General features: G+C 36.5%; 1 protein-coding gene across 2 annotated transcripts in view; it reads left to right on the forward strand.

Annotated features, from left to right (window-relative positions):
* Positions 1 to 25901, forward strand: part of LOC126971542 (protein bark beetle) — a 65957-nt gene that overhangs the window by 36733 nt on the left and 3323 nt on the right. The window contains exons 2-13 of one of the 2 annotated variants that reach the window (XM_050817827.1): positions 3758 to 3921; positions 4585 to 10802; positions 11673 to 11884; positions 13936 to 14071; positions 15707 to 15926; positions 17302 to 17427; positions 18891 to 18920; positions 19976 to 20237; positions 21177 to 21378; positions 22414 to 22546; positions 24313 to 24433; positions 25172 to 25814. In XM_050817827.1, coding sequence (XP_050673784.1) covers positions 3758 to 3921; positions 4585 to 10802; positions 11673 to 11884; positions 13936 to 14071; positions 15707 to 15926; positions 17302 to 17427; positions 18891 to 18920; positions 19976 to 20237; positions 21177 to 21378; positions 22414 to 22546; positions 24313 to 24433; positions 25172 to 25814 — 8467 coding nt within the window. The remainder of the gene's footprint in view (positions 1 to 3757; positions 3922 to 4584; positions 10803 to 11672; positions 11885 to 13935; positions 14072 to 15706; positions 15927 to 17301; positions 17428 to 18890; positions 18921 to 19975; positions 20238 to 21176; positions 21379 to 22413; positions 22547 to 24312; positions 24434 to 25171; positions 25815 to 25901) is intronic. The other variant, XM_050817828.1, reaches the window with a different exon arrangement.

Consider the following 25901-nt stretch of genomic DNA (forward strand, 5'->3'; position numbering starts at 1 on the left):
AGGATGATGGAGCACAAATCATAAAGTTGAAAATTTATTGATAGAAAATTGATTGATGATTTTGTGGGCTAAGATATCAAAATTTTGAGGCGGCAAAAATGGAATAGCTTGCGGGCGGTAATCTGTAAATCCGCCACTGGGCACTACAACTGCGCTCGTCACCTTGAGACATAAGATGTTACGTCTCATTTGTAAGTAATTTCACTAGCTACGGCGCCCTTCAGACCGAAACACGGTAATGCTTAGACATTACTGCTTCACGGTGAAATAGGCGCCGTTGTGGTACCCATAATCTAGCCGGCATCCTGTGCAAAGGAGCCTCCCACTGGTCCCACTGGCTTGCTGTCCGGGATGTGTTGCGGACACAACAACTGTCACGCTTCTAATATAGATATTTTTTCTGATTCTATAACTAAATTTAAAAGTAATTTGTATTCAAAATTTTCGTAATAATTATGTCTTTCACATTTTTATTAATATTTTAATCCGTATCCATTCGGAGCGATATTGTTTCAACGCATGCTGTGTTTGCCTGTAATTGGGTCTGCATCTCTATTTATAATATAAATGTGAATTCTGGTCGTAACTAAGATGTAAACCTGTTGGCAAACCTTATCTTATCTTATCTTTATATATATATTTCTTGTGTGCGTGTGTATGTCAATGAACTCCTCCTAGACGGCTGGACCGATTTTGATGAAATTTTTTGTGTGAGTTCAAGGGGATTCGAGGATGGTTTAGATTCACAATTGAACTACCTCCTAAACGGCTGGGCCGATTTTGATGATATTTTTGTGTGTTCCAGTGAATTTGAGATTGGCGTGTGTCTTCAGGTGGATTCGAGAATGGTTTAAATTCACAATTAAACCACCACCTAAACGGCTGGACCGATTTTGATGATTTTTTTGTTTGTTTCAGTGAATTTGAGATTGGTTTAGATTCTTAATTCCGTCCATATAATATAATTCTCCTGCTCATGTGTATGTTGGTGAACTCCTCCTAACGGCTGGACCGATTTTTCACATTTAAAACGTGTGTACAGGACAACGTCTGTTGGGTCCAATAGTATATATATAAAAATGAATTGCTGTTCGTTAGTCTCGCTAAAACTCGAGAACGGCTGGACCGATTTGGCGAATTTAGGTCTTGAATTATTTGTGGAAGTCCAGAGAAGGTTTAAAAGGTGAATATATAGGAAAGTGCTGCTAAATTTAATAAAAACAACAAATTTGTTTTTCCTTTGATGTGTCCATACATAATTTCTATGAGAGAATTTATTGACGCACGGTTTGACAGTTCTGCTGTGAAACAATTTCATTACGACAGCAGGGTGCATATTTTACGAAGTAATTTTTGATGTTATGATATATTATTGAGAAATTCATATAAAAACATTATTTTATTTATTATATGTATACATGACAACGTCTGTCGGGTTAGCTAGAAAATAAATACATAAAATTTTGCGTTGAAGCTTTTGTTTATTAGTAGAACTACCTTCTGTCATTTCTACCCAGAGAACAGAAAAAAGGTTTTCTTTATTCTGTTCTATGTTTAAACCAGGGGCGTGCATATTGGTTTTCTAGCAAGGTAGGCACTGTAGATCTAACTATTCGTTGTTGAGCTTATATAATATGCAATCTGAATATTGATTACCGTAGGTATTTAGTATCTAGCGTAGGAAATATTTTATGAGTGGGTGTTCAATAGAAGTTTGGTTACAAAATAACGGAACCAAATTAAACTTAATTAACTTAAACACTAGTGCTATATTTATTTAGGTTTATAACAAGGTAGGCACTGCCTTATTGCCTATATGATATGCACGCCCCTGGTTTCAACCTAAGAAAAGCGGTGTAGGTACTGCAATGTGTTCTAGTTTGAGGGGTGTTGGTGCAAATAATGAAACATTATATGTTATAAGGGTAAGCAGAAAACACGCAAACGAGGCATTTTTTAGACAAGTTTATTAGATAAGTTTATTAGTGAAATTACACCATTTGGAGCTATGAACACTATTTGATCATATAACACATACCCTTAAGGCTTATTTCTAGGTTTCATATGTTTGCTGTTGGTTATAAGTTAACACTCCAGAGCTATTTAGAACTACCTCTTTTCGTTGCAGTTAAACAAGTTTTTTCTCGGCCTGACGCATTTGTTTAGTACTATTCTCAGAAAAGGTATTTATATAGCTTGTACTTTTCTTTGTGTAGGTACATTTATTCAGGTTAGTTATCAATAATGAGAATTGTAAGCATATAAACTGTTTGCGCCTGTTAAAACGATTTCCACGCAAGAATTTTGAAAATTTAGGCTTTTTTATATAGATCGCGGGCTGGCAGCCGTGAAGTGATATCGCTCAAGGTCGTTAGCATTTAGTGTCGCCTTAAGTGTCAGGTTGAGGGACGCAGAGCGATATGGTAAGGGCGTATCGCATTACTCTTCGCCGTAGGTTCTTCTGTGACGCGTTAAATTTTTCTCGTATTCGCAAATCGACATATCACTACATTTAATAAAGCAAAGTCTCCTGCCACGTCTGTCTGTCTTTTCGCGGTAAACTCAAAAACGACTGGACTTATTTTAATCTGGTTTTCACTAAAGTACAGAGTGATTCATGGGGAAGGTTAAGATGTATAATACATTAAGGCTTTGTGTATAGTGGAGGAAATATGATGACTATTGAAGATGTCGGCAAAATGCAAGTCGGCACTTTGAGATATTATAACCACACCTTCGCGTCTTACAGAAAACTCCGCAATAGTATAAGTCTATCTTTATAGGATAAATAACGTAACGTAACATATTTCCTACAAAAAATGGTCACATATAACGTGGTAATTGGAAAGCTACTTAGATTCTACCTGATTCCAGCCGCTGAATTCCACTTTCGCCTAACACGCCACAAGTTAGGATATCATCCCCACCATCTGGATGTGTGGCGGTCCTCCACAGTGCGGTTTTCAAAGAGCTTTCTTCCACGTACTATAAAGCTGTGGAATGAGTTTCCTTGTGCGGTGTTACCAGGACGATACGACATGGCCGGCAACGCTCTTGTGATTCCTCTGGTGTTGCAAGAGCATGTGAGCGGCGGTGATCACTTAACACCAGGTGACCCGTACGCTCGTTTGTCCTCCTTTTCCATAAAAAAGAAGTAGACAGAATTAGTAATAGTTCAAACTTAGAAAAAATGCTCTTGTTTCCATTCCCAAATGGCTATTATTGGCACGTTCTAGGTAACAAACCTCATTTTCAATATAACTAACTCTATGGAAAATGATTGAAACTGAATAGCTTTTCATCTCGACCACCTTTAAACTCCACGATTTTAAGCTTTTCTCATCACGAATATTCCATGGGGGTCTGTACCTATTGTGATTGCTTATTATAGATTAACATGCCGAGATGGATTTAAGTCTAGCATAATATATGACATAGAGGACCCTTAGATAATTAATAAAGATAGAGTCTCTTTCTGTTAGACAATCGATAGAAACAGGCCAGGAATATTGCTATAGTGTGCGCGACAAGCTACGTCTTACACTCGCGATTTGTATGACACTGTGGTAGTGTGCGTGAATTGCTCTAAATAGAGGTAAACACTAAACACACACTGTTACACACAATTTTTTTCGACGTTTTCACAGCTGTCATACTCTATCAAGACGTATAAATGATGTAAGAGAGGAGCAAACACGAAAATAATATATTAAAAATAATGTGTGCATCGAATAAGTTTCCTTTCAATTTGTTTCAGGGTCATCCAGAGAGTAAGATAACATTCACAAGTACAGAAGATGAAGAAAAAACTGCAAGAGCATTCCCCGATATTCGTCTTGTTGACGGTCCTTCCATATTAGCTGGTAGAGTCCAGCTGTTGCATAGGGGTCAATGGAGATCTGTGTGTACTAATTCAAGAAAGTGAGTATTTCTTTTAAACACAGATTTACGTTACATTTTCACTAGAAGCATTTTTAATTTATAACAAACATAATACAATTTTCTTTACAAAAATAACAAAACTTCGTCATGTTAAATAGTATTGGTACACAGTAAATAATTTTTCATACAATTTTTATTATGATTAACATGGCTCCAACTGTAAAAGTAAGGGCCCCTTACTAAGGGGTACTTTGGTTATGTTTAAAATTCAAATCGTATGTTTATATTTGAATTTCCTAAATATTTATTCAAACAGACTTAAACTAAGCGCTTGGGACGCGTCATTATAAATATTTAAATTACTGAATCTACCATAACTATGTTCGGATAAGGTAGCGCTCGTGGAAAAGAACATAAGTGAAACTCAACGGTCACTTTTTTAAATACTCATTGGTATTTTACAATAGCTGTAATATATTTACTTACAAAATAAATTATTTAGTTAAGTGCTGCATTCAATATATGAATAATTAGCAAAGTTAAAAAGCGTTTTAAATATCAAATATTTCATAAGAGCTATTAAAATAAACTGTATGAATATTTTTTCGGTTAATTATAATTAATTTGAATAAATTATCGTAAATGTATCATAATAATTTACCTTTGCTCTACTATAATTTTTTATTTTTTTTTTATTTTTAGTTGGACAATCAACGATATAGAAACGGCTTGTAGACAACTAGGTTTTATGGGAGGAACATTTTACAATTGGATGGACAGACAGCCCGGTCGGAGAGCACGGCTATTATTCGAAGAACCAAAGTGTAAAGGAACAGAATACGATTTATTTCAATGTGATTGGCAGTCACGACAACTTGGATCCGGAGTTTGTGATTTCCATCCTGACCTAGCTATTCAATGTTTGCCTCACCACGACGACAATGAATTGAGAAGATCCGGGGTACATTGGCGAGGCATTCGCTATGAAAGTGCGGTTTTTGAAAGGATACTTACAGCTTCTAATACTCTGTATGTCCCAACTTCAATGTCACGACTTTCACATGTAATCATTAGAAATGCAGGATTGGGTAGGGATAACAATGCAACGAGCGCAATAGATGTAATTGGTGTTCCACCAGTAATGGACGACATCGAAATATCACGATCCGCCTTCAATGCAATCAATGTTACCTCACCGAACGCTCCCATAATTATCAATAACTGCACAATACAGAATAATAGAGGTTATGGCGTTTATGTAAACTCAACATACGGCATGACAAAGATAGAAAACTGTTTTATTCACGACAATGGTGGCGACGGCATCAAATACGTGGTGCACGAACTAAATATCGATGAGCGATTCGATCGTGCTGAAGTCTTCGATCTATGTACTTTAGCATCTACGCCAAGCCAAACATTCCCTATACTTATGTCTATAGAACAATCTAGATATTCTAATATGGAACGAAATTGCCATCAGAAATTTTACACGCGACCTGATCATGTATTGACATTAAGTTTTATAAAAGTTCTAACGAATAAAAATCACACTGGTCGTATATACATTTACGATGGCCTAACCGCTGACGATAAATTATTGATGTCATTTAGCATTAGAAATCATACACGACCTCAAAGTGTGACTTCTACACGGAGCAGAATGTACGTACGATTTCATGCAGACACTCGGACAGACATAATAGGGTTCTTAAGACTGACTTCAGGAATCAGTAAAACTTATGATTTGAACGTGACTGATTCGATAATTTCAGACAATAACGGAAGAGGTGTAGCTATAGAAAATTTACGTTCACAGATACATGTTCACCGAACTTCTATTTCTAATAATAATCATGTTGCTGGAATACATGTATCTAGTGGCACTGGTGATGTCAATGTAACAGAAAGCCGGATATCATTCAATCAAGGTGATGGTATTAATATCACTGTTACTGGAGGTAATAGAAATATATCTAGAAGTATCATAAGTTCTAATCAAGGATACGGCGTTGCAGTGTGGTTGAACAATACACAGGAGACGGAATATATACCAATAAATCAAACCACTGTCGTTGAGTATTCGGAAATATTCAAAAACCTTGAAGTTGGAATTATGCACGGGAACTTTTGCAGCGATAGTTGGGTCAATATCACGGGCAATTGGTTTAATTCTAGCTCCGATAGTACAATTGAAGTGTCTACGTGTTGGTTGCGTACTGACCCTCAAAGATATTTGAGTCTACAGATAGGACACAATCGTTTTTATCAAAATCAATGGATACCCATAAAAATACAACCAGCATTAAATATTATGGGAAGGATAGAGTATAATAATTTTGAACAAGGACAATATGGAGCCATTCTAATTTTGAACAGAATCGAAGGAAAATATATAGAGGAGTTTGAAATGCTACCTGCTACATTTTTCATTCAACATAACTATTTCTTCGGAAATCGGGGACCTTTTGTTGTGAATCTCGGGTTATCACCTTATAGTTCTATACAATATATACTATTTTCTAGAAATTATTTAAGAGAAAATAAAGTTAAGGAACAGTTTGAACCCTTAGATGGGACCCCTCCACAGCTTATTCCTAGAAGCAGGGTGGCGGCAACTATAGTTTTGGCGTCAAGTAATATCGATGTTTTCCGAAATATAATAAATAATCCTGAATCTCAATATGAAATTGGATCACACGTGGAAGACCAAAGCAAAACACTCAATTGCACTTATAACTGGCTGGGTTCCGGTGAAGAAGAAAAAGTCTACAACAGATTGTTCCATAGGAAAGACAGATTTAATTTAGCTAAAATTACCTATATGCCTTATTTACTACACAGTAGTAATCCAGGTGCCACTCAAGTAAACTATAATTCGTTGTATGTGCCTCAGTTTAATGCACCGGGTACTTATGTTGTTGGGGGAGAAGTAGAAGGAATCGAAATATTACGCCAAGGCGAGTATGATGTGATTAAAGATATTAATATTCGACCAGGTGGAAAGCTAGTTATACAATCTGGAGTGACATTAAAATTTCCTCCCTCTATTGGTATAATGGTCGCAGGAAAATTAGATGCTAGAGGAAAACGACCAAATGACATTACTTTTACATTAAAAGAGGAAGTCATTATGAGTAATGATACAATATACGAAACGGATACAGAAATAGATATCACTACTCCTGGATATGTGGAGCCAGTAATTCCCGTTAGACTTTTAGGAGGAAGAACGCAATATGAAGGTCGGCTACAGGTACGATTGGATGGCGAATGGGGAACTGTGTGTAACTACAAGTGGAACATAATTAATGCAGCTTTGGTATGTAACCAACTTGGATTGGTTTTGAACCCCGATGATTGGTTTTTAGAACCCAATGAAATTCCAAATGCAGGAACTACGGAAAATATTATTCTTTCTAATGTAGAATGCACTGAGTTTGATAATGACATTACAAAATGTAAAGCAGAAACAATTGATAGTTTTGAAAACTCCTGTACGCATGAAAACGATGTAGGCATAAGGTGCTATGAGACTAGTTGGGCTGGAGTAAGGTTCAGTGTAATCGCTGAAAGAGCAGATTTGCAGTATGTATCAATTGAAAAAGCGGGCCTGTTAGATTACTCAAGTAATATGTTTAAACCAGCTTTGCAAATTGACTTTTCTCGCCATGGTTTGGAAAGCGTAAGAATTATAAATAATTACCATGATGGATTGGGAATATTATATTCTGATTTATATGGCGCGGATGCTGTAAATACTGTCAGAAATTCTGATTTTAGTAATAACAAAGGCAGTGGAATCAGTTTCAAACAGTTAGGTTTAAAAATTTACAGTTCTATTATTGAAAATAACAAAGTTGCTGGAATTTCCCACAATCCCCACATAACTGGTCCTCAGCAAAGAGAAATAGCTGGCTGGTTCAATTTGGATCCAGGTTTCAATTTAGATGAATTAAGTTATCGTCCTATTATTATACCTGAATACCAAACAGACATATCATTAGCTAATGGAGAAACTAGACACTTAGTGTTTTCAAGACAATCAGGAGAAAACCTAGCAAAAACTTATAATATTAATTGTAATCCTGGTTATGTTCTCGGACTACAACTTTTGAATCCAATTCATAATTTTTCAACTGAAAGTATCTGTATTTACGACTCTCAAAATATTAATGTGGCTAGCACGAAATGGTGCCTCGACCGAGATCTTTCTACGTTCCCTACCACTAGTAATACATTTGGAGTTGTTCTTAAATATGAGAGCGGAAATAATGCTTTAGGAGGTGTAGTGCTAGTAGTGAGTGCAATTATTGCGCCTGTCCAAAGCTTACGAAATAGAATTATCAAAGGACCTATTCCAACATTACAGGTTGTGAATACAAAAATTAAAGGAAATACGAAAGGTATAAAAGCGCTATATTATAATCGGTACTTAAACGAAATCGGAGATCATTTTCTAAGAAAGGCCAATGAAACAATAAAGTTAATTAACTGTGATATATCTCATAATAAAGAAGAAGCAATTTATGTGAATACGCCTTTCTGGGACATTCACGATAGTAATATCACGGAAATAACCTTAATGATCAATAACAGCTTAATAACTGATAACGGTAAAGGAATTTATCATTTTGCACGTGATTTGAGAAGTTCTAATAATTTGTATCACTATGTTCTTCAAGATAATACTATAGAAAGAAATATTTATGGTGGATTTGACATTGCATTACCATACGTATGGCAGTACAATGAAAACTTTACTCACTCAGTTTATATGAATAATAATACCTGGCGTAATAATAATAATTTTGGAATTATAATTGATGGCCATTTTGCAGCAATCAATATTACCAAAAACATTTTTACTGACAACATTTGCAGGCCCGGCTTAATTTCTATTAAAGGTATGGAAAAGAAAATGAAAATTGATGGTAACTTAATGGAAAGAAATAATGGACAGTACATGGTTCAATTTTATATGGACAGTCAAAGTGAGATAATGGGATTTGTATATGCAGTCTTTGTTTACAATCAAATAAAAAGTAACATATATACTTCTCTTGTAAATCGGGGTGCAATAATGGGAACTGGAGATCCAACTTATGTTATAGGCTTTAAAGGTATACAAAAGGTTAAAGTCACAAGAAATCTGTTCGGAAATAACGCCCACGAGTATAGCTTAGTAGCTGGTATAAAAACAGCAAAGATTAATAACCTTCTAGATGTTACTGAAAATTGGTGGGGTAGCGATGATGAAAAGATAATCAGAAAACAAATATTTGATTTTGATGATTGGAACAATCATGCTGTTGCCACATACTTGCCTTATTTACTTGAAGACAGTTTCGATTCTAGCGTTTCAGTTACTTTTAGTCCAGAAAGGGCTATAGACTTAAATGAATTTGGTGGTCGACTAACATCCGATTTTGCTCTAGAGCCACGACTGACCCCGTATGCTATAAAATCAGATATAACAGTTATGCCAGAAGTTACCCTCACTATAAATCCAGGTGTAATTTTAGAGTTTGCTCCCAGCGTAGGCATCTTAGTAATGGGTACGTTAAATGCTATTGGACACATTCGTCAGCCAATTATAATGAGACCAATCAGCTCAAAGAGTGATTCTGAAAGTCGACAGAAAAAACGAGAATCGGGGCAATATTACACTCAGAATAATAAGCACAGACAACAGAGGCAATTAGAAATGTTAGTAGTCCAAAACACAATTCGGTTGTGTACTTCAAGAAATTGCTCAAGTAATGATAATGAAATCGAAAGAAATAACGAAGGTTTTTTAGAGTATTACAATAAAACTACATTACAGTGGGTTCCGATGTGTGATAGTCGTTTTACGGAGAGAAATGCTCAAGTTGTTTGCCGTGAGTTAGGTTTTGATCCTATAAATGTATTTTTTGCTCACGATAAACGTATTGAGTATCACAGCAACTCTCTGTCGAGAATTTGGTCTTGGCCTGAGCCTCTGCAATGTGTGGGAACGGAAGACCGTTACGACAGCTGTCCTATACGGCTAAATGGACAGCTATACGGCCATAGGCATGAATGTAAGTGGGATTCGGATTTCATATTCATCCACTGCGGTACAAGAAATTTAGACGAGAACCTAAATTATTGGGGTGGAATAAGATTCACTAATCCTGAATTTGAATATTCTCTATATGAGCATAGAATACACGATCATCACACTCATGAAACATTGAAGAAAGCTGAAAGTATTCTTCGACATATTCATATAAATGGTGCTGGGATTTTGCATAATGAAAAATCACCAGCTATTCAAAGTATTATAAAGAATCCACAAATACGTAATGTAAATATAACGAAATGTGCTCATCACGGAATTAACCTTGTTTCTCCCACTGATACCATTAGTATGACATTCAATTCGATTAGTGATATACTTGGCGAAGGAGTAAATGCTATATCCTTAAACGGCGAAGGGAGAGAATCGGAAGAATCCAGTTTTACGCCCTTGAAGGAACTCAATCTTCCGTATCACCTGTTCTCACTGATCGATATTTGTGATAGCACAAAAGTAATAACAGTTGAAGAAAGAGTACTATTGTATTATAAGTATGACAACAATCCAGTTAACTGCGTGAAAATATTCAAAAGCATGTTTCGGGTAAAACCTTTTGGATTCCGACTTCTGCAATTCAATCTCTTCAATCACACATTAAATTATGGAAAACGAGATTCTATAACGTTGTATGCTGGAGATATTTATAACGTGACTGCACCTCAAATCGGATATCTAGAGAACGGTTCGCCAGACGAAAAGAAGTTATTCAGAACTGACGGCGCAAGTTTGAGTGTAAAACTGTTCGCGAATGGCGCGTCGTCTGTACATGGATTCATTGCTGAGATCGTCACGCTGCCGATATCTGCTATTGGATTTAGTAAGTATTCATATATCTATTTTTATTTATATGATATTATTCCTTCTTATAAAAAACAATTTTGTATACCCACATGTGCAATAAATAATTTTTAAACTACTTCCTTATGCTAGCACATCTGTCCACTCCTGTCCACAGACAAATGAAGATTATGTTAAATAAAAATCTTTCACAAGGGATGAAACGTTTTTTTTTTATGGAATAGGAGGACAAACGAGCGTACGGGTCACCTGGTGTTAAGTGATCACCGCCGCCCACATTCTCTTGCAACACCAGAGGAATCACAAGAGCGTTGCCGGCCTTTAAGGAAGGTGTACGCGCTTTTTTTGATGAAACGTATCCTAAATGATACGTTATCCAAGTTTAATATATATATTTTTATATGTTTTCCGAATTTTATCAGTTTTCGTTACTTAAACGCTTTTTCGTTCAAATCAATCAAATTAAAATCACTTTATTCATGTAGGTCAGTGAAATGACACTTATGAATGTCAAAAAAATATTTTTCTTATTGAATCTACCGCAACTCCGTAAAGGGTTGAGCTAATGAGAAGAAGTAGCAAGAAACTCATTGCCACTCTTTTATATCAGGATTTACATTTCCATCGATTTACAAATCATTTCAATTACAATATATTATGTAAAATGATGCAACAAACATACTCAAACGTCAAATAGTCAATGCCTTACACGAGTAAATCAAAAAAGTTAATGTAAATTAATACAAAAGTTATTGAGTACTTAGAATAAAGTTATTCACTTACTTTACTTACGTTACTTATAAATACAATAATTTCATGTCAGTAATATTGATAATATTAAAAAATTGTAATAATAATTATTGTAAATATAATAATAATCCTATTTCAGACCGCGACGTCCAACACAATATATCGAGCAGTGAATTCCTTCGCAATCGTGATGGAGCGATCACATATCAATCCGTGGGTGAAGTGAATCCTCTCGTCGCCATCATCAGGAATGAATTCACCAACAACTGTCTTAAACTGTACGGGAACTTCACCACCTGCCAGGCAGCAGTACGCGTGGATGTACAGAACACGCAGTCACTTGTCTTTAGGGTCAGTAGCACTATTTGTTATTATAAAAAATGAAACAAAGAATTATTAGCTAATAGGTATTAGTTTTATAGTATTTTATGCAACAGTTGTATAATGAGGGTAGCACACTCGTGGCGATATTCATTGCGTACCACTCGTGTTTTTGACCTAGTTATACAACGTGTCGCATACAGTATTCTTCCTACGACTAAGTAATATTAAACAAAACAAAAATTAAACAAACAATAATCATAAATTTTCGGGTTGCCGCTTAAAAAAGGAAATATTTTGTATACATACTTTTTTTGGTGAGTGGTTTCATTTTTTCTTCAAGGAATGGGAATGGTACACACATACAGCCAACTTGGAAAAGTTTACAAAATATACCTAGCAGCATCTTGGCAAATTATATTAACAAGTTTTTTTCTTTAGTTGATGTTTAAATATTTAGTCTAATGATTTCAATATGACAAAATTATGTATTTATTAATTATGTATAGTATATACTACGTATAACATACGTCAGTATCCATACCTACTCTGTGGTATTCCCTAATATTTCATTGAACACCTAACCTTGATTTAGTTGTCTGTGGCACCAAAACAATTACAGTGCTTTTTTGGGTATGACATTATGGGTATGTTCCGATACGCACTGCCACCACTGTACAGTGTGACGTCAATTTAGTATACTGTGAAGCCGTTCCTTTATTCCGTATACTGTCAGCAGCATTTTTGGACGCAGCATTCAAATGAGTGTATTAAAGTTTTCTAGTTTATCAAAACAAAAACTGTTGCTGGAGTACTGTCAAATTAAAAATATTTGGGATTAAACTGTAGGTATTGTTTATAAAACGTTAGGCACTCGAGTGGTTTTGACTGATCACGTGATCAGAGTACTGCGAGTACCTTACCTCCAAAACGGCAGTGCTCACAGTAGAATATGGCGGAGATTTATGATGTCATATATTTCCCTAGGGTACTGCGGCTGTATACTGCCAGTTCATAACGGAACGAATTTTTTTATAGTGATAGCACTATGCAGTGCTCGCAGTGCTTATGGGAACATACCCTATACGTACAGTAAACAATGCTCTTTTGGGTCATAGAGTATATACTTTTTAATACTCAATAAAGCATATACTTATATTACTGATCGTGGCTGTGTGAAGGACACATAAAAGTAGAGGAGAAGAAAAAATATATAATTGTTCGCATAATACCTTTACTTAATTACAATATATGCGAATTTATACATCTACTGCACTCGTTACTCTTTTGAGTTTTTTTGATGATTAATCACTTCTTTTTCTATTTTTTTTTAACTCACATGAGTAAGTCAAGACGTTTAGTAATTTTTGTGTATCATTCAAATCAAGTCGTTGTGAAATGTTCGACATTCACAAGTGTCATGTTGATCTAATTGAATAAATGGCTTTTCTTTCCTTTTTTTAAGAATAATTTACCCAGTTTCATACAAATTCTCCAAATTAGGCATAGCCTGTGTGCTATTAGCTAATAAACTTTATTTCACTAAAGCAGAGATTAACATTTATATATATCAATGATCCCAAAGCACCCTCGAGAACCTCGGATACGATATCCATTTTGTTGATATTATAATTTTGCGCGGCGGCCAAAAATAATAGTTTTATAAATAATAGTTGGCAACGGCGCGGGCGCCTCAATCGTCTTGCTTTTTCGTTTCATCGAGTTTCAGATTACAACGTTTCTATAGAAGTTTGACTTCAAAAACTGATAACATTTGGATAAAATAGACTCTGTTATTAAATTCATGAAGTGAATAGTTGTTCAAACCACCGGTGAAGGACTTGTCTGTACTATATTTACGGTGGTATACTTGTGAAAATAAACAATTTCTTTATTTGCATAGCGGCCATTTTGAAATCCGCTATCTTGATTTTTATGATTCGTTGTGATCGCGGCAACAGTTTTTTTTATTTATTTGTTACGTTAGACGGAGAGACGTTCGTCAGTGGAGTCATTATAATTCCTATCGAAAAGAGGGAACTATAAGCGCTCGATTGAGATTTATCTTGTATGTATTCCAGAATAACTTGGTCCGGAATAACGTGGGTGGCCTGTTACTTCGCGCTGACTCCAGGGGATCAGCCACCTCTCTCCGCGGCTGGATACACAACAACCTGTTTCTTGGCAACCATGACCTGCCTTGCCTACAAGCTGAAGGTACTTCATCCATCTTTTTGAAGAATATTATTTGCTAGCTTTCACTCACACAATCGTAACGCTGATACTGTACAACCAACTCTTCAAGTACGTGTAATCCTTAGAAATATCTGCACATATTCTTTATAAAACTACCTACCACTGTTACAATAGCAATTCTTATAAATACGGTTTATTATGAGTATGATAACAAATATGAAGTTAAAATTATTACCGTAAGTAATAGGTTAACTAACGCAACCTTAGTATTGCATACTTCGAAAATTTAAGAACTCTATATTTTGTGGGTACTTTAACATTGTTTATAAAGAGGGGTACCTAATTTCAGTTTCCTGTCAACGTTAAAGTTTATTTTTATTTCCATATACACAAGAACAGTTTAAAAGTTTGTTTTGATTAAATCAGTTTAAAAGTAAGTTTTTACTATTAATTTGATATAATATTTTTGTTTTCGAGTGTAACCATGACCAAGCTACCTGCTTTGGTACATACCGCTTGATATAAGTACTTATAGCTCAACACAACTGCGTGTTGTTTGTCAGTGAGGGTCTATGCGCGCTTAGCGAGACGCGAATGATGCGATTAGATGCGATTACACGCGCTTCCATCGACGAAATGAGATGTTTTGTTGTTTAATTTTGTACACCCTTAGTTATGGCAAGAAATTTTAATCGTTACCTACACTAAGGCCTTGTCAATATATATTGATGCTCCCGAGTATCACTAATATAAGCTGTGTCGGTTTTTTGTTCCGAAGAAATACCTCCGTAACTGTAGGCATGAACATGCAGTTCCGCAGAGGGGTGCAGTAGCGGATGCACAGTCACATATATATATATATATAACCCGTACCCAGTGGGAGGCGGTGTACCAGTGGGAGGCTCATTTGCACAGGATGCCGGCTAGATTATGGGTACCACAACGGCGTTTATTTCTGCCGTTTCGGTCTGAAGGGCGCCGTACCTAGTGAAATTACTGGGCAAATAAGACTTCACTTCCCTTAAGATCTTATGTCTCAAGATGACGAGCGAAATTGTAGTGCGGCTCAGAATTTTTGGGTATTTCAAGAATCAGGAGTGGCACTTCTTTGTATTGGGCAGGGCGTATCAATTACCATCAGCTGAACGTCCTGCTCGTTTCTACCCTTATTGTCATAAAAAAAACCCTCACCGCGCTAAACACTCTTCTGAGCGCAAACCCTTAGTGTGACTTGATCGCGGAATAATGCGCGGGAATAATGTCAGAATGCTTGTAGTATATGTACAGTGAGCGAGATGAATGTCTGAATTAATAATGAATTATTAATTCCAATACTGCAGTCTGCAAATACTGCACATGAATTCACAATATAAACATTGTGTTCTCTCTTCAGGTGGTTAATACCAGTCCAGTATTTATTCACTTCCAGAACTGAAAACACACATATATGAATTTTCAAACACCTCTTATCTCAATTTTATTAGTATTTTCAAGTTAGAGTGAGGGTAGATAATATACATCAATATTTTATCATTTCGTAACTCTGTAGAACAAAAGTCTGTATTTGCTGCAAATAATTTAATAAATAAAAAAAAATACAACAAATAAATTTGTACGAAAAATCTATTGAATAATAATAACTAAATTCCTTATCAGGTCGCCAGTCCTCCCCGTACCAAGAAGTGACAATATACCGGAACTACATAACCCGTAACCGAGTCCAGTATAAGGACGTGATAGTTCTGCGGCAGGTGGTCTCCAACTTCACTCACAACTACGTTCATGATAACACGGGCCTGAGGATACTTGAGGTGTCAGGCTTCGATAAGGTGCGGCTACCGATCTACCAGACTACCTCGCATAATGGATTCTATAAGTAAGTAGCCTGCTTCCTATTTGAATATTAAGTGAATTGTTGAGAGAAAAGGAATCATATATGCAGGCACATGTAGTTACCTTTGCACAGGAGAAATAATTTACTCATACATAGAGTTACCTTTGCACAGGATGCCGGCTAGTTGGGTATCACAGCGGCGCCTTATTACAATATTGAGTGAGTTCTAGAAAGACAATTTACTCATACATAGAGTTACCTTTGCACAGGATGCCGGCTAGTTGGGTACTACAGCGGTACCTTATTACAATATTGAGAGAGTTCTAGAGAGATAATTTACTCATACATAGAGTTACCTTTGCACAGGATGCCGGCTAGTTGGGTACTACAGCGGGTGGGTACTACAATATTGAGAGAGTTCTAGAGAGATAATTTACTCATACATAGAGTTACCTTTGCACGGGATGCCGGCTAGTTGGATACTACAGCGGCACCTTATTTCAATATTGAGTGAGTTCTAGACAGACAATTTACTCATACAAAGAGTTACCTTTGCACAGGATGCCGGCTAGTTGGGAACTACAGCGGCACCTTATTTCAATATTGAGTGAGTTCTAGAGAGACAATTTACTCATACATAGAGTTACCTTTGCACAGGATGCCGCCTAGTTGGGTACTACAGCGGCACCTTATTACAATATTGAGAGAGTTCTAGAGAGATAATTTACTCATACATAGAGTTACCTTTGCACAGGATGCCGGCTAGTTGGGAACTACAGCGGCACCTTATTACAATATTGAGTGAGTTCTAGAGAGATAATTTACTCATACATAGAGTTACCTTTGCACAGGATGCCGCCTAGTTGGGTACTACAGCGGCACCTTATTACAATGTTGAGTGAGTTCTAGAGAGATAATTTACTCATACATAGTTACCTTTGCACAGGAGAAATAATTTACTCATACATAGAGTTACCTTTGCACAGGATGCCGGCTAGTTGGGTACTACAGCGGCACCTTATTTCAATATTGAGTAAGTTCTAGAGAGACAATTTACTCATACATAAAGTTACCTTTGCACAGGATGCCGGCTAGTTGGGTACTACAGTGGCGCCTTATTACAATATTGTGTGAGTTCCAGAGAGACAATTTTCTCATACATAGAGTTACCTTTGCACAACAGGATACCGGCTACTTGGGTACTACAATGGCGCCTTATTTCAATATTGAGTGAATTGTAGAGAGGCAATGTATTCATACATACAGGCCTGTACACAGGATAGTAGAAAAATTTTCATTTGGCAATTTCGCTCATATACTATTAGAATGAGCCACAGTGGTGTGTGGCCTTGTTTTACTAGTCGACTATAAAATGAATTTCGTAGGCGTATATTACAGTGACTTTTCTACATTTCAGGAACTACGCGTTGGATCGCGACGGTCGTGCGACTGTGGTAGCGGGGACGGCTGGCCAGCATTACATCGACAATATCTTCTTCAACCCCGATAACGACTACGAAATGATCACCGTGAACAGATCCATGTGAGTTGTTAATATGTGCATGTATGATAATGGTATTAGTAGTATTGAGCTCTCGAATGTGTTTCAAAGCGAAATCGATTAATGTTGTCTCTATCTTCTTTTACTATAAACAAATAAACTCCCAATCGCCTATTAAAAGGTCATCAAAAATTTCCGAGCAGTGTTTTATATACGCATGCATTAAGTTATACAGATAACATTAAAATATACATTCTAATGGCTGTAATGTTAAAAATCTATTGTGTACCCTCATAAGAAGCTCATTGATCAATTTGATTGGCGATGTATATTGTTTTAGCAATTGAAATGTAATTATTTAGTAGCAAAATGACTAATAGTTACGTAAATTTGTTAATTTAAAGGCACTTACCTGAAATACGACACTCCATCCTTTTGAAGCTTGGAAATGCTGTTATAAAGACAGTTTTTTCGGATATTCAAAGCGCGGTCAAAACACAACTGAACGAAAACTTTGCTTAATAGACGCGTAGACAGAGTTTTGCTTCAGACAATCAAAGAGGATGTAAACACTACTGATGTATAAGAGGCGGAGCTGACTAAGTAAAAATTGAAATTTAGTTTAGAATGAAACGCGCAATTACAGGAAATAGTAATTTATAATATGGCGACGAAGTATAATCCTACTAAGTTTGAGAGCGAACAGACGCTTAAAACGTTGTTTATTTTACATAATATATAACTAACAATTTTAATTTAACAATTTTTTTTATTTGTCAAAAAATTGCATACGCGTACGATCCCGTTGCCTAGTTTCGTTGTAAATAGAGTCCAGTTGCAAAAACGCGCCATTTTCTGAAAGTTCCTATTTTGAAATAAACTTATTTAATTATTTGATTCCCTTATTAATATTTCCCTCAACTGTATTGAAAAACGACGTGTGATACACGGGGGTGTAGGTGTAGGAAAACTTGTCACATTAATATCCCTTCCTTTCGGCTCGGGCATGCTAATGACTCGTTTGCATAATCCTACTTTCCACCCTTGTATCACAATGTACTATTCCCTCCATAACTAGAATAATTTAATTATTTCACCCACATTTGTCGAATTTATTCTTATAACTATATCACAATTTCTTTCCGGGTCCCTTGAATTTCAACTTTTAGATGACGTAAAATGCTTAATACGTTTTTATAATTAAATTGATTTCTGACATTTTCAGACTGTCATTTCTTTATGGGTTTTCTTTTATTGGGTTCTCCATTTTTTATATAATGCTAAGCTGGGCTTATTATTACTAAGCATAGGTATACAAGCAGTTAATTTCAAGATGGCCTGTACCTCCCGCCAAATCATAAGTCTGACAGCAACGCAATAGCGTTGCTGTCAGACTTATGTATCAATGACGCCATTTTGTTATGCTCGTCGTCGGCCATCTTGAAATGAATTGCTAGTAGGGGTGATGTTAACTGCATGTTTTTGTTGCATGTCGCGCTGGATAGCTTTTTCGATTATAACCCGAATGCAATGAGGTGAGTGTATTTAACTATTTACTTTTTATATTAATTTTCGTTTACTCTACGAATCTGCAGCTTTGACGGAACCTACCCAAAGTAATTAAATGAAGGTAATCTACTTCTGATAAGTAGAAACAGAAATAAAATTGCGGGTATAACTTTAGAAATTCCATCTCTATGTCAAACAGTGTCGGGCGCATTGCGATGTGATTGGAAATATTTCAATATAAAAAGGTCTCTCAAGGTCAAGGAAAGCCATCAAAAGGTCTCTCTTTCGCTTTTTTTCTTTATACGTGAACCCGGCATTGTGATATTGTAGTAGTTTTGGGGGTAATTGGGTAGGTGCATCATTGATGACTCAGTTTCACCACTTTACCAAACTGAAGCAGGTGTAAATAATTGTTCATTGACTGCCTATGTGGAATCTCTGTGGTGGATATTCTTTAGGACCCGATCATTTGAATATTGTTTTCATAGCATTCGACGACCCTAGCTTATAGCTATTGTTATTAATTAAAAAAAAGCTCTATTGGTGTACTACTTCCAGTCCTGGAAAAAATCATCAAATAACATCGTTCAATCCACGCTTCATGAAATTAGTCAGTTAATCTGACTCACTAGAGTGAGTAGCAGTGGAAGGCTCCTTTGCACAGGAAGCCAGCTAGATTATGGGTACCACAACGGCGCCTATCTCTGCCGTGAAGCATTAATGTGTAAACATTACTGTGTTTGGTCTGAAGGGCGCCGTAGCTAGTGAAATTACTGGGCAAATGGGTGAGACGAGCAGAACTTTCAGCTGATGGTAATTGATACGCCCTGTACATTATAATGCAGCGCCGCTCAGGATTCATAAAAAACCCCAAAAATTCTGAGCGGCACTATATCTGTGCTCGTCACCTTGAGACATAAGATGTTAAGTCTCATTTGCCCAGTAATTTCACTAGCTACGGCGCCCTTCAGTCCGAAACAGTAATGCTTACACATTACTGCTTCACGGCAGAACTGCATAAGAAGAAAGTTGCATAACACACACACGTTTTTTTAAATATTCATACAAATGACTCTTCCAGTGCACTAGATCTGTGGCGCACCCGAATTGACGCGAAGCACAATTACTGGAGCTACAACGAATCCCTGGCCGTAGCAGGCCGTATCCGCGACCAGTCTGACAACCCTCTACTGCTAGAGGTTGACTATCGACCGTTCTATATGAACAACTTGACGGTGCTGGGAGGGGGGAAGTGCCCGCCCGGGTGGGAAGCTGTTGCGGGCACCTGTTATATGTACGTCGGGGCTGCCATGACTTACGAAGAGGCCAGGACGTTTTGCTTGGTAAGTTGGTTGTTATATACAGTATAACATACTTTAGAAGTATACCCATTTTCGTCAGGAGCAGTACCGACACCACACATATTTGAACAAAGTGTGTAAGGAGAGTGTGACAGTGCAAAGATCCCATGGTCAGGATCTAAACACACGTTATCATTATTAGCAACAATGCAAAGAAATACTAAAAAAAGCAATTGTGTGGTTTTGTGAAACCACGATGCAAGTGATACTTTTTTTCACAAAATAACATAGGTTCGAATCCCGGTAGGTGCAAGCATTTATATGATGAATATGAATGTTTGCTTCCGAGTCATGGCTGTTTAAACGTATTTATGTATGTTTATATGAATTTATGTATGTTTAAGTAAGTATATTGCATTAAATATATCATTGTCTTGTAACCCATAACACAGGCTATATATGCTTAACTTGGGGCAAGATAATTTGTGTAAAAAGTGTGTCAATATTATTATTATTATTAATATCAGCATAGAAAAAAAACAAATATATATGTTATGCTTTACATTTTCATAAAATAAAAAACCTTTATCAAGTGTGTGGGGTTCGAACCATCTCCACACCCGAACGCAATTTCATCCAATATGCGAACTCTAGGCACCGCCCGACCTTCGCGCAACACACAGACGAAAAAGTTTGAGACGATTTAATAAAAGTTTCACTTTCAAATACAATTTTATAATTAGTTTCTGTAAAGTAAAGTGAAAATGAATAGAATTAAAATTAACAAAACTTATTTTACTACGGCAGAACTAAAATACTAATTTATATTAAAGTCCTGTCTAGCAACATATCCATTTCCGAAGTTTATGCCGAAAAGCAGAGAACTTATCATTAAAAATGTCTATACAGCGATCAACTTTCGGAAAGCTATGAAAGTATGTAAGTGAGAACAAATCTAAAAAATATAATATTTTATTACAGTCTGACAACGCTTCAATGCCATATGTGAGCGGAAACTACGCAGCTCTTTACGAGTTCATCAAACAGCAGAATCAGTGGTACCAATATGGCGACCGCGTGTGGGTCAACCATATTGATTACGTCACACAGTGCACGTCATTCGAGTTCTCTACGGTCGAAGTAACGGATTGCACGCAAAAGAATCCGTTTATATGTGAAATTGGTAAGTTTAACGATACCTGGGAAATAGTGAGATGGAGACAGATGCCATATTTTGGCGGAATAAATGAAAATAACCTCAAACAGCGGGTTTCTTTTAAGTATATTTTTTTCTTCCATTAATTGATGGTCATATTAATTTCAAATTCATGAAAAATAACTTCACTGTTAGATCTCTAGTGATATAATGGATTTGATGATGTTAATGTCAGTTAGATTTTCTAGGTGATTACTTGAGTGAAAACTTTATACACTTAACTCCTCTTTTAAAGCAGTAATGTGATTTGGGCTCCTGTTTCTGGACGCAAACTATATATTGGGCCATTGTGCTTGATGAATCCTGACTAGTTCAATCCAGCTCTGCGCAGAAGAGCAGAAGTTTCTAGGAACTTCTTACTGGCTTATCTCCTCCTGTTCTCAGAGAAACGGCCTCACAGTTCCGACGATTTGTTTGCGTTGGTATACGAGTCCCAATTCGAATAACCGGTTACCAGTTTGACCCTCGCTAAGAACATGCATATTTTTTCCAAGTCTAGGCGTGTGTTGTTATTCAAATTCAAATATTTTTATTCAAAATTGGATTTAAAATCACATATTGGACGGTTTGATGTCAGTCATTTGTTAAATTTATTTCATCAGTACAACGACTGTCATCCACTAATTTTAAAATTAAGGTTAAATCTCGAACAGCGGGTTTTTTTAAATATATTTTTTGCCATTGATGGTAATATAAATTTTAGATTCAAATTAAATAACTGCACTAAGAACTCTAGTGATGAAACGGCTTTGGGCTACTAATGCTAGTAACTATTCCCGCCGATGCATGGTCCTTTGCGACATCAGACGAGTTACAAGAAATTTGCCAAATAGGGGCTCAAATATTACTGCAGTTTGTGCCTGAGTTGGAAAACATGTATCTATAAGCTTAAATTAAAACTCTATTAGCGTTCCAATATTAAAGCTGATATTGTTCGTTGATGGTGATTAATATTGGTTTATATTGACTCATATATTTTATATTCCACCCGTATTGTTTCAGATCCAAAGATATCCATAGATCCACTATCGTGGCAGACGGACACCCTGGCCGTTGCTTTCATCGGAGTGCTGGTGGGAGCTGTTTTGTTGGTAGCTGCAGCGCTCATGTGCTGGTACTACAAGTCTAAACACAGGTACTGTAATACTTTAATTACTTACTTTCTATCTATATATTATTTTATTAAGTGAACAAATCTTATAACTATATTTACAATACTACGACTACATAAAATTAAAACTATCATTACGTGGAAGCGTACCAAGAATACTGGCAGCATTACCGCGTTGGATAGCAAGGCTGATCCGTTGACCGAAATAAATATCTATATATAGATATATATATAATGAAAATGGTCTTTATTTGAGGCTCAATCACGCCTAAACCACTGATCATATCGACATGAAACTACCACCATTCGATGCGACATTTATCCTAGATGGTTTATGGCTACTTATATTTCGAATTCCGTCATTAATTTATTTCCTTTTAAAATTCGCCCAGCGAAGCGGGAGGGAACGACTAGTGTTTAGATAAAACATTTTAAAAGTATAAAAACGCATGTAATTGTAACTGTGTTTTTACATTATTTACATTAGCAGTCCCCCTGAAAACGTGCTCTAGAAAAGTCACGAAACGGCGGGTTAGCTTAAATAATAAAAATAAAAATGTAACTTTTGCACAAAAACGAATGTAAAAACAAAGTTACAAATACAAGCGTTTTAATACTCGCGTTAATCAACGGAAATATTACTTTTGTCGGACACATTGTTATATATACACGCAGGCGACGATTTATTGCAGAGCAATGAACTCACATTATTTTGCTCATCAATTTCGACAACTACCCGCAGCGCTACCTCGCACGTAAATGTTTTTCTTCTATGCTATACGTTCGTATACGTTCACAAAAATCGTCACCTTTTGCTTTTAATAGTGATTTTCATTATTATAACACTAGAAATAAGGGATTGCTTGTTACTAATTCTAGTAGGCTTCATAAGATACATAATAGCTTTAAGGGTAAATGTATACACTTCTATAACAAAGTCCCAGCCACTGTTCAGGCATTATCTATAAATAAATTTAAATGTTTTGTAAAAAAATGGCTCTGTCGTTAATCCTACTACTCCACTGCTGAATATCTAAATGATCGGACAGCCTGGGACTAGATTGTGATTATTTTATAGCGATAGAAATGACTGTACAATATTGTATATTTTTATTGAAAAGAGCGCAAAAAAAGAATGCTAGTATAGTTTCTTGCGCCGCTTCTTCTCTCTCAGAGCGCCATTTGTTTCCAGAGCGGTAGTAGTATCTAGTAGTTATTAGAAATGACATCAAAAAGTATTCTAAAGGAATCAATTTTAGAAAAGAAATGCCTTTTATGCCTTTTATACTATACGTTCATTCTGTTCTGAGCTGCACTGCATCGCCAGCGTCTCAGCATACGCATAGCCTAACTGTCGACCTCTATGCTTAATACATCAAGAGAAACTGAAGTTGTAGTCGATAGAGATTAGCACTCATTGAGCACAAATTCAAGAAATATATTAAAGCTTATTAGACAAAGAAGACTTACTACAGTATAGTAGATTATATAGAGGATAATGATACATGGTTATTGTCTGGTTCTGCACAGGTCACCTAAAACTATATAATATTATATTAAATAGGCGAAGTTGTTATATGATTTAAAAGATGGACTGGGAGTCTCGTTTCAGTTCTTCTCCCCATGCCGTTTACCAATTGTTGTTGCAATATGTTATGTTATTATCACTCCCTATGGTAAATAAATATATAACTATTTCTATTTCTTATAAAGCTCATACGGGCAGCGGACTGGTAATATGTTAATATCAACCTGGGTCAACCAGTAAATGTGTAGTGTCATTTTCACAGACACTTGCAGCGCCTCGAGCGTAGAAACTCCATCAGACAGTCGCTGCACTCGGTAAGGTCCATCGGTAGCATCGGTGGGGGATTCCCCGACAATACTTACAGGCGAAAGATGACGCAAATGGTGAGTCGTGCAACTTTATTTTATGATTAATTAAAAAAATACTTTTTCGTAAAGAATTGAAAAGGTTTTATATGCGTGATTAGTAAATTATTCAAAGATAAACTTTTTCAGAGGTGACCGACAGTAGACGAGAGAGCAATTATTATCACAATTTATGTTTTGTTTTCTATTACGTCGTAGGAGGTATTCGCTGTAGATTGATTAGTTTTGGTAAAATTAACTGATAGTCTTTTTTTGTATGCTTAATTTCGGGTTTGTAATTGCAATTAATTTCGACAACAATTGCGACCACGTACCGGAAGACGCAGTATTGGTAGGCCCCCACAACATGGACCGACGATCTGGTCAAGATCGCCGGAATACGTTGGATGAGGTCAGCACAGGACCGATCGTCGTGGAAATCTTTGGGGGAGACTTTTGTCCAGCAGTAGACGTGTTCCGAGAGAAGAGAACAATACTCCTTGGCAGCCGGACCTGCGCCTTGTAGAGCGTTAGAGTACGGGCCGGCTTGTCATACCCTATTTTGACCTGTAATTTCATCGAAACTTTTGCCTTCCAGATTTCTGCGAAGTTGGCTGTTGCTCGAAATTTTGAGACCTCGTATTCTTATAGAATTAAAATAACTATCAATTAAATTAACAAATATGTATCGTTTCACTAAAATATATATATATTTTGAATTTTCACTTGTTACCGTCCTAAAAACTTAATCTTAACCTAAATTTTATTATTTTTCAGAGTGCTCGTTCTACAGATACACTCACAAAAGGTTCTGACTACAAAAAAATGCTAGCATCAACCACATCCATGGAATCAATGGAGAAGAGCCAGTTCAATTCCTCGTTGGAAGACACGCAGAGCTTCGACATTTACGAAGCTCACAATCCGAACAATATTCAGCTAAAACACAGCACCTTCAACAAAAAGGCATCGCCGGAATATAGCGTTCCCACTGTCAAACCTTTCAACTTGGCATTCAAGAATGAGGGCTACAGGGACAACTCTGGGGCGACAAGTGGGGCGCCATCTGTGAATACAGAAACCGAAGAATTGCCTATAATAAGACATCCCGGTGGCATGAATGATGATGAACTGTCGCCCCAAAGTTATTTCTCCTCCGATACGTTGCCCTTGCGAAACGAGGCTGATTATACGAAACAAGAGGACAGAGACGACGTATATAATTATGGTGCTCCAAATAATTTTGGGGCGACTAATAACTATGGGGCGCCAAGTAACTTTGGGGCGCCAAGTAACTATGGGGCGCCAAGCGCAAGTCAGCCGAAGTTGTCTTTCCTGATGGAGTTGAGGTCGAGGATTCCCGAGCAACAACAACTTGGCACTGTTCCTACCACCACGTTTGGGCAACGGAAGTTACCAGGTAATACTTTGACATTTACCTGAAAAGGTAAATGTCAATTAGGTTTAGGTAAATTATTAAGATTGATTTTTTTTTAAATATAAACAA

Source organism: Leptidea sinapis, chromosome 24 (genome assembly GCF_905404315.1).
Source record: "Leptidea sinapis chromosome 24, ilLepSina1.1, whole genome shotgun sequence".
NCBI classification, from domain to species: Eukaryota; Metazoa; Arthropoda; class Insecta; order Lepidoptera; family Pieridae; genus Leptidea; species Leptidea sinapis.